The sequence below is a fragment of the Chenopodium quinoa genome, unplaced genomic scaffold, assembly GCF_001683475.1.
Source record: "Chenopodium quinoa cultivar QQ74 unplaced genomic scaffold, ASM168347v1, whole genome shotgun sequence".
NCBI classification, from domain to species: domain Eukaryota; kingdom Viridiplantae; phylum Streptophyta; class Magnoliopsida; order Caryophyllales; family Amaranthaceae; genus Chenopodium; species Chenopodium quinoa.
The window spans coordinates 2,257,808-2,268,169 of NW_018743920.1; the positions used below are offsets into that span (position 1 = coordinate 2,257,808).

Here is a 10,362-nt window from a genome sequence, read left to right on the forward strand (position 1 = left end):
GTCGTGTGTCATGAAACCCCAACCCGCGACCCACCTAACCCTAACCCAGCTCGCACGACTCGCACGGTGGACACCTCTACATGTGGGTTATTTATCTCAGGAGAACTCTATTGACTTAATCTAAACCAAATTAATCAATCGTAAATTAATAAATTGTACCTAGAACTACTAGACTCAACCCGATTTGAACCAACCCAAACTCAAATGATCATTCTTTGGTATATGACCCAAATTGAATATACTCAAATCAAGCAACCCATTTACCACCCGCTTTGAGTCATCTCTAGAAGCTAGTAGAGTAGTAGGTAAGATGACTTCACTAAATAAAAGATGACGTAGTAGATAATTTGGTCATAAGAAAACCCTAATGACTTCTCATAGATTCAAAAAGTAAAAACAAAGTTAAGTTTTGACTGTGAATATAAAAGAAATGCTTGGGCTTTTCGTGAATAAATAACATGATGATGATGAGATGAAAAAAAAAGAAGGGTCCAAACTAGTGATTCCATGAAGTACTACGGGTAAAATTGGTAAGTTTGACACAATGACTACGTTACTCTTAAACATGTGATTTTCTTCGATGTAAGTGCGCATGTCCCCATGTTTTGCTCGATTGGACCAAAATTCAAACCTTGATACAGTTCGTACATATAGTCTTTTAGGATAAATTTTGTTTATGTACCAAGTAATGGAGTATATGTGTAATGTGTAGTCATCTGATAGCATGTAGAATTGTAATTGTAGGGTCACATGCTGTTTACATAGTATTTTATATTTTCCCTTTTTGAATAATTAATACAATTAAAAATAAAATGCATGTCAATAGATGAATTTGATTGATAATATACATAGATAATTAAATATTAGATGAAGCTCGCACGGTTTGTTTGTGTTTTTCAAATAAAATATTTTATTAAATATATATTTATTTAATAAATTTTGTGATATTCGCTTGCTTATTACTTGAATTTTTTATTATAAAATGAATTATTAACTTTTTTTTTCTTCTCATATTTAGATAAAACTCGTAATATGAATAAATAATATTTTATTTTACAAAGTTTCGTATGTGGCTGGTCACACCGGGTGGTCGGGATTACTTGGTCAGGAGTTACTTTGTTGATCAAGGGTTACTCAATCGATTAGGGGTTATTTTATGACCAGCCACACAAAAAACGCGCCACACAAAAAACGCGCTCATTTTATTTTTATAATTAATATAAATTTTTTGATCAAATTGCAATTCTTTTTTTTTCATTGGCTAAAATATAACATTTTCCAATGTGACGCTCTAAAATTAATCTTACGTGGCATAATCCTATTGTAGCGTTTTAAAATTATTAATTCTACGTGGCGCTTTTTTATTATAATCCTACGTAGCGCGTTAAAAAAACTAATCTAACGTGGCATAATCTGATTGTAGCGTTTTAAAAATATTAATCCTAAGTGGCGCTCTAATAATTTTTTTAAAAATAAAATCCTAGGTGGCGCTTTAAAAACTCGGGTAAAAACTCCCCTTTATATATATACTAGTTTTGTGCCCGAGCAATGCCCAGATGGTTGATAAAATTTTAAGATAATATTTTTACTTAAATGTTAAATACGGTCAAATAATTCGTTCTGATAATGTAGGATATTTAGACATACGATATCATATGGAGTGTACTTCGTATAGTTTTGTTTGTAAATAGATATCTATGTTATTATTGATTTAAAATTATTTGTATAGAACTTAAATTATTTTCACTTAAATGAAAGTATTTTTACCAAACTAAAATTATTTTTACTGATTAAAACTTATTTCACTTATTCTCTAAATTTTTTTAAAATAAATTAAATAATAATGCATTTTGTATGCGGCTAACTACACCAGAACAAAGTAACCCATATAAAAATGATCGAGTAACCCCTGTAATACTAACTGAGTGACCTCTAACACTGACTAAGTAACCCTTATCTATAACATTGATTGAGTAACCACTATAACACTGACCAAGTAACTCCTATAGCACTAACGAAATAACTGTAATCTTGTAATAGTTGGTGAGACGGTTTGGCCAACTACGTATAAAAGTTTGTGATTAAATATATTATAAATGGATCTTGTTTTAAAGAACTTTTTAAAACGAATTTGTTGATGGAAATAGAATTGAGTTATAGGATATTTATTAAAAGTTATGATTAATTTTTTATACATGAAATATTAGAATTTTATCGATAATAAAACTCTATGCAACAATTTTATCTTTAAAGATCTGTCCAAAAATCGCTTACTTAGCATCATATGTGTCACAATAATAACTATTTATCTCCTGCATGGCGCGACACTTGGCAAAAAACTAGAATGCCAAGTGTCGCTGTCTCGTGGCCTAGCTGCGAGACTGGCTTTATTTATTAGTGATATGATACTGATATTAGCTTAGTGAAAATTATGTAGTAAAATAGTTAATATAATGAAAATTTACATTAATTCATATCTAATAACCTTTTTGCATGATAATAATTGGTTGAAAAAATCAAGATAGAGAGGGAATTGCAAGATGATTTATTTATCCATGCCCAAAGAATTAGCCTTGAGATAAATAATTTGAAGATCATCCCATTATATTACATTATTACTCAAACAATTTGAATCAAAAATCAAATTTTCAAACTTAATTTGTTCATCCCCAAGCTGAATAAGAAAATCCACCACTTTGGTTTTGAGGATGATGGACAAATGGAATGAATGATGAAATTTAAAAAAAGAATGAATGAAATTTGATTGAAATCTAAAGTTTGAGCGTGAATTGCAATGGAGGAATGAACTTTGGTTTGAACGAGAAAAAGAGAAAAAGGTTGGAGGTCAGACTTTTTTTCTGTTTTTTTAAAAAAATTAATGTAAGTTCAAGTAGCGGTTTTCCCACCTAAACTGCAATTTCAGATAGCAGTTTTGCCAAAAAAATCGAAAAAAATAATAATTTAATTGTACCGATGACGTGGACAGTATATTGAGAATTTATAAAAAAGTAAGTGTAATTATAGAATTGCAACTCTTCTCAACATTATTTTGGGAAAGCACTCATAAAATGTAAGATAATCCAAATTAAAATTGTCAGTTCGGGTTGACGATTTGGTTTCGGATTGAAAGCAGTTTGGGTGAAACAAATTTATTTTGATGCCAAACCGATCTGAGTTAGTTTTGTGCAATTTCAAATCAGTCCAGGCTCTAATAATATCGATTCCAGTTAAAGCGAGTTGATTTGAGAACAAAAGTTAAGTTAAATCAAGTCAATATTAATACATACGAAGTATTTTTTTTTTTTTTTAAAGCGTCAAGGACATATAAGAACTTAATTCTTGTAGACATTAATTATTAACTACTCCATTATATTTTTACTTAGATTAGATGCTCTCAAGGGAGGGTAGGAAATTAGGGAGCTGGCTTATATTTTGAAAGTTGAAGTGGATGGTCAATATCATGGGAAAGAAGGGAATGGTCAAAATAATGGAAAAGAGGTGGAGGGTATGTTAGTTGGAAAAAAACAGTTACATCAAAAGAAGATAGGCCAAGAAGCATGTGCTACATCTCCTCCCTTTGTCATCATCATTTTACTAACCTAATTTTGCCACTCTTGGTTACCTCAATTAATGCCTTTATTTTAAGGTCTTACTTCTCCACCGTGGCATAAGAGGAGTTCCATGTTTGATTTATTTATTAATTTACTATAATTTTATTGGGTATGATTGTTTTTTTTTTTTTTTTGGATGGAATAAAAGGAGTAAAGGTGTAAAAATTCTATGGTAATTATCTTTAAAATGATGATATGTTAGGAGTATGAACTAAATTTACAAAAAAAATTATATTGCATTAACAAATCATATTGATGTGGATGTTAACTAATTTAGTAAGTTAGAGTCACAGAATAGATGATACTTAAAATTTGAGATTGTATCCTATCTATATCATTGCATTTAATAATAGTTGTCTTGAATCACATAAATATATCAAATTTGCATGTTAGACTCGTAAAATTTGATATCACGACCTTTAAGTTATAAAATTAAACTCTTACCATCACTAGATCAAGCCTTATCCCTTGTGTAAAGTGAGTAGATGCAAGAAGAGGAGAAACTTAAAGTTGAGACCCAACTTCCAAAATGCTACCACACATAAGGAATAGTAAAAAGTAAGGATTTCTACTCTTCAACTGAAATCTTGCCACATTAACTCAATTTGATTTGTGATCATTGAGAGATATTCTATAGGTGGGTGTAAAAGTGACCATATAATTTTTTTTTGTTTTTTTAATAAAAGGTGACAAATTTGCATACTTACATTCTCTAATTGAGGGCACATGTTAGTGTTGGTTATTGGTTATCTATCCTTTTCATTTCCCTCCTTTTTGCCTGCAAGAAGTGGTGTCCATACTCTCCACCAAGCTTTTAATAGCTTAACTTGCCGACCAATGTAGCACAAAAGCTCAACAGTTAATGATACATAACCCTTGGATTGTACAAAAATTTGTACCTCACAATCATAACAACCATTAAAATTGCTAATCCGAGCCATATATCTATGTAAAATACTAAAATGCCACCACAAACCCGTCTTTTAAACCCATATCGTTATTTTTGCACCTTTTGAGGACAAACAACATAACATAGATATCAAGAGAGAGAAAAAAGAAGCAATAACTAAAAAAGTGTAGTATCATTAATTTATATATCAACACATCTGCACTTGTTAACTCTAACCTTACAATTCAAATGATTGGTTTAGAGTAACAGGCCGAGGTTGTAATTTTCTTGGGTCAACCCAATTACAAAAATAAGGGTGAAAAAAAAGAAAGAACAATCAAACTGATAACAATGCAGTCAAAAGAAAACCAACAAAAAAAAAAAGAAGAGAGGAGACAAAGATAAAAAGTCAAAAGTAAAAAAAAAAAAAAAAAAAAAAAAAAAAAGGGTGAAATTCCAGGAAAAAACTGTGGATTTTTTTTATGTTTCTTCCCTTAGTTTATAATTAGTCCCTCTCTTCATTAAGAATTTTCCTATGAATAATTAATCTTGAACCCAATTGAGTTAAGATAATTTGTTGCTGTTAATTAAAGCTGTTATTATACATCAGCAGCGAGAACCTTTCCTGCAGTTAAGTGCACCAGCATTAGAAGTAATTGAGCCAACAAGGGTTGATGGCCTAGCTCCCAAACTTGAGGCCCTTGCATAGCTGCCACCAGCACCCGATGGCGTAAAAAATGCACCATTAAGCATTAGGTCACCTTCTGACCTCCAATTCCAATTCTTCCATTCACTCTCCGGGGCATCCTCGTGTTTAGTCACCTGAAAAATATGACACATTCATTAAGTTATTCTGAACAATATAAAACATGTAACACGTCTAACAAGAATATACATCGATACCTCACACAAGAGGCCGACTGCCTATTATATTACAGTGAGTCCGTGACATGCTGAAAATGCATCTCACGGGGCATACTTTAACACCCACGGACTTTTATCGATTTTTAGATAACAAATGGGTATGAAAATGTTACAAAAACGTTACCTCTTTGCTGAATCTTCTATCAGGGGCTAAAAATCTGTTGCCTTGACTATTGATGGTAGGATTAGCACTCCCACCTATGGCATACATTTCCCAATGGGTGTAGTCATTGTTTACCACATGGAAGTATCCATGTCTACATCTGCAATTGTTGTGGAATCAATATCAGCCCCACTTTTTAACATCACTAGCGTTACATTTTGACATAGCATAGGAAAGTTCAAAAGAGCAAAAAATAAAACTAGAAATCACACTAATTTTTATGTATGTCACAATACTCAATAGTCAAGACTCACCTGACCTCTATATCAAAGTACGAATACTTCACTAATTTAGTTAAAACAGTTCTATCTTTTTCATTTTTTCAGTATTTGCAGCTTTTTTTTAATCTCTCATTGGAAATGGCTAAAAAAAAAAAAAATTGATCTTAACAAATTTCGAAAATTGAGAGGTTTCCACATTTTTAAGAAAAGGATATTTATATTCCAAATTTTAGCAAAAAAAATGTGTTTTAACTTGCTTTTTTTAAAAAAAAATTAAAACAAAATGATTCTACATTTAGCATTTAATATTTTATATAACATTTCCTCTGTTCAAGCATTATTCATCATAGCATCACCAAAAATTATTGCACAAAATAAATCAAATCTTGGTCTTTAAAAGTGAGCTAATGTTGACAATATAAACAAGCATTAATTAGCAAGAATCATAATAAATAGTGATCAATTTCAGAAATTTACCTTGGCATCCTCTGAACAAGACCTTCACCAAAGTGATTAAAAGCAATGGTGGCTTGCATATTCTTATCAGCAGTGTAAGAGTCACTATGGCCTAACAACATAACCTTATCATGGTGAGTCATGTAATTGTTAGAGATGGTGATGGCAGTTGAACCCATGATAGCATCAACCAACCCATCCATACAATTAGACAATGAACAATGATCAACCCAAACATGGCTAGCACCAAAGAGGGACACCCCATCGCCATCCGAAATCGTCCGCCATCCGTAATGATGAGGGTTACTCCGCACCATAGCATTGCCACCTTGCTTACAATCATGTATGTTTATGCCATGAATGATGATGTTGGTAACATATTGTATGGTAATGCATGGTCCACCAGCAATGTGAACACTAGCTCCCCTGCCATCAATAGTCTTGAAGGAATTCATGATCAACTCTTCTTTTAATCTGATTACCATGTCTCTTTGGAATATGATCCATAATGGTTCATCTTGGACCACAGCGTACCTAAGGGTGCCTGGTTTGGGGTTAACAGGGTCATCATCACCCGAGTCGGTGACCACGTAAATGCGCCCATTTTTGCCTCCAATGGCATTCTTTCCGAACCCAATAGCGCAATCTGCTAGCCTTTGGCGGTTCTCATGCCAATTTGGATCACATCTCCAGCAATCATCAATGGGGTTGCCTGTTCCACATGAGAGGTAGCCCAAGTTTCTCCTAGCAATGGACTCATTGATACTCCTGCATAAACAGGGGAAGACATGTAACACATTATTAATTTTACAATCAAGAAATCATTTTTATAAAAAAACAAACTAAAAGCAAAAGCTCAAAACAACCTAGAGTCTAAGAAATTGATAGAAGATGTTGTACATTATAAGGACTCTACACAAAAGCCTCAAATTCCAAGACACAATTCTCTAAAATGACCTTGGAGGCACGGCTCACTATAATGTGACACATTTTATTACTTCCTCTGTCCTAGAAAAGTTGCTACGTAGCAATGTGACAATTAATTTGTAGATTATTAATAAATCTGACAAAACACGGACCTATTGATTACAAATTCCCCGAACTCTTGGAGCTCGAATTAATTAAACAATGCAAGAAAACATTGAGAAGAAGTGGAGCCAATAGAATGCACCTACCTATGTACTTCATGTACAACAAGTTCAGGGTCAGGGACAACAGCTGGTGAAGAAAGAACAAAGATAGGAGCTAACAAAGCAAAGAAGAGGAAGAATGACATTGCATATCTTGCCATTTTAGAGCTTCACTTTCTCTTTCACTCTCTCTCAATTTTGTGCAATTTGTGTGGGGGAAGAGAGAGAAAGGGAGGGAAGAAGTTTGAAGTGTGTGTCTGTTAGTTTTTGGATGATAAAAATGGGAGGGAGGGGCAGATTATAAAGAGGTAAAAAGCCGGGTTAAATGGCGTGATTAAACTATAAATTAAGTGGGACCTACCATTTTTAATTTGGGTATTAAGTGGGTCCCTCACTGTGCTTCGTGATTACTGGTTTTACGGGATACCCTACTGGTAATTTTTGGTTGTTAGAGAAAAAACACCCTACATACATACACATTCATACCATTTCAAAAACAAGCTAAGATTATTAGTTTAGCACAATATAGAGCATCTTCCAATCTCGAGATTGGGGTTAGAGGGGATCCTTTACCCTTCTCTCTCATTTCCAAAGTATTAAAAATACTTAAATAAACTGAAATCAGGTTGACTCGTGAAAGATTTCAATTTAATAGACTATTCATCTTATCTACCTTTCAATAACCTTAATTGAGTTACCAAAGAGCCCTTAAACAAATGAATAAAATCATACACTATTTCAATAACATTTTAATTGGCCTTTCTCATCTACTTTTCATAGTTTTCTTTCTAATATATTTTTTGTCAAAGATAATCACGCATGTGGTACCAATATTATTAGCAAACACTATAGAATAATTAAAAGTATTGCATGGTCTAGTATGGGCCTAAACAATAAACATGGGAGGTTGTGGGTTTTAACACAAATAATAGCAAATTTGCAGTTGACGATGTCTAATGTTTGTTAGGCGTACTTATTAGCTGAAAATGATGCATTTTTTTTATCTAGTTACCTACATTTAACAAGACTTCTATCAAAATTGGCCCCTCAATTTCAAGGTAAAAGGTCATTCTATTGAAATAGCTATAACAATATTATACTAAAAGAGAACCAACATAAACAAAATGGACTTTCATGTACCAAATCTGTAGCTTGAAATTACGTAAAAGAAAAGGCAGGGGCACTAACAAAAGGATTTGGGTAATGTACTAGATTGGATGATCAATGCATGCAAGGGACTCCTACCAACGGCGAGGTTTAAGAGATTGAATGTATGTAACTCGTCCTACAAAAAAACGTCAAAAAACTAGTGAAAATATACTCTAGTGTGACTACTAAATTTGGATTGATGTAAAGAAAATTATCCACATAAAATAGTCAAACGATATATATGAGGTTCCAAAGTTGACTCACCTTGTTTATATGATCTTTTATAATGGCAAATTAGCCTGCCTTGAAAAGAAAAACTAAAAAAAATGAAGAAAAGTTTGTCAAATATGGAAAATAGGAAGCTGATATTACTTGAACATTTGCAATTTGCTTTAGTTGAGTGAGCTCAAAGAAAATTTGGCATCATCATAGCTAAAATCAAGTAAGGAAATAAAGACAGACAATTCATATTGTCATGCAAGAAAATGCCATGCAGGATGAAGTCTTCTCATGACTCAAGCATGAGACTAATTAAAGTTCATATTGGCCTTTAATCTTTATAATTTAGGTTTTAAAAGTTCCTTTTTTTATTTTTATCAAACCAAATAATTTAGTTGTCTTTTCTTTTTGGTTGTAAGCTACTTCGTACATCATATCACCTGTTTTACTAATTTATGAATAACTTATATTGCATTCTCTTCACCTACTTTTCACTAATACGAACTTATATAAATTTCACTCAAATTATTTTAGTTCTAAATAATTGAACTTAGATAACCCTTATTTTTCTTGAATGAATTTATCTATCAGAACTTCTAACTTTGATATGAACTTATCTTAACTAATCAATTCCAAAATAAGTGAAATTTAAATGAACAAAAAACGGTCATAGATAACAACATAACTTCCGGAGTCCAAAAAAAAAATCTGGCACACACAGAAAAAGAATTAAGGAGGAAATTAGTTATCTCATTTATGTACAATCAGGAAAAGGCTTCAGCAAGAAACAGGGCACTACAGAGCCAAAAGTACAAAGAAACTTACAGTATAAATTTCCAGATTAGTGCTTAATCTTTTAAGGTTACCTCCCCCAATAATTTTAAAACCCACCTCAATGTTGGAGATACTTCAAAAGCTCATTACTTACTAGGACTCCATTAGGAATAGTCTATTTGCTAAACTAGTTAGACAAACAGGGGTGAAATGCCATTAATATGAATAATATCCTTAATAACTAAGCTGTACTTGGACTTGAATTAAGGGCACTTTCGAATTATTCGAGTGTATCGACCTTTCACCCTCGATCTGTTAATTTCCCAGTTAGGGAATAAGACAGACTAGAGTACATTATGGTGTTAATTCACTTAAACAACAAAACATGAGCGAAAATCCCACATTAATGAGTACTTAAGAAGAAAGGTAGTTATCACATGGCATTATGGCAAGATCATACAACCGATTTTGTAGATAAGTTATGAAATTAATTAGCTGAATCAAAGGGCCCTAGTTGTTATCTTTGACAATGAATAAAATCAGTACATTATGTCTAATAATTTGCACTGAAGAACCAAAATCCTGTATACCCCAGATTAACAGATTAATCAACTGGGGAAAATATTAGGTCCCATGTAAAAAGAATGCACTTACCAAGCACTCAGTAAAGAAGCACAGATTTTAGGGCCCAATTTTGATTTCCAAAGCTTATTTCAATAATTTTAGAGTTGTTTTCTGATAAGTGAGAGCCTGTAATCAGTAACCACATTTCACAGATGCTTCTAAAAGTGGATGAATTTAGATGAAAACAGATAAGTGAAGAGAA

The 10,362-nt window shown here is 32.4% G+C and overlaps 1 protein-coding gene across 1 annotated transcript; it reads right to left on the bottom strand.

Annotated features, from left to right (window-relative positions):
* Nucleotides 1-4,678: 4,678 nt before the first annotated feature.
* Nucleotides 4,679-7,678, bottom strand: LOC110687871 (probable pectate lyase 18). Its single transcript, XM_021864513.1, has 4 exons — nt 7,440-7,678; nt 6,286-7,032; nt 5,549-5,687; nt 4,679-5,322 (listed from the first exon to the last, which is right to left on the bottom strand). Exons 1-4 carry the CDS (start codon nt 7,553-7,555, stop codon nt 5,107-5,109), a joined length of 1,218 nt encoding a protein of 405 aa, XP_021720205.1. The 5' UTR covers nt 7,556-7,678; the 3' UTR covers nt 4,679-5,106.
* Between the last annotated feature and the right edge of the window lie 2,684 nt (nt 7,679-10,362).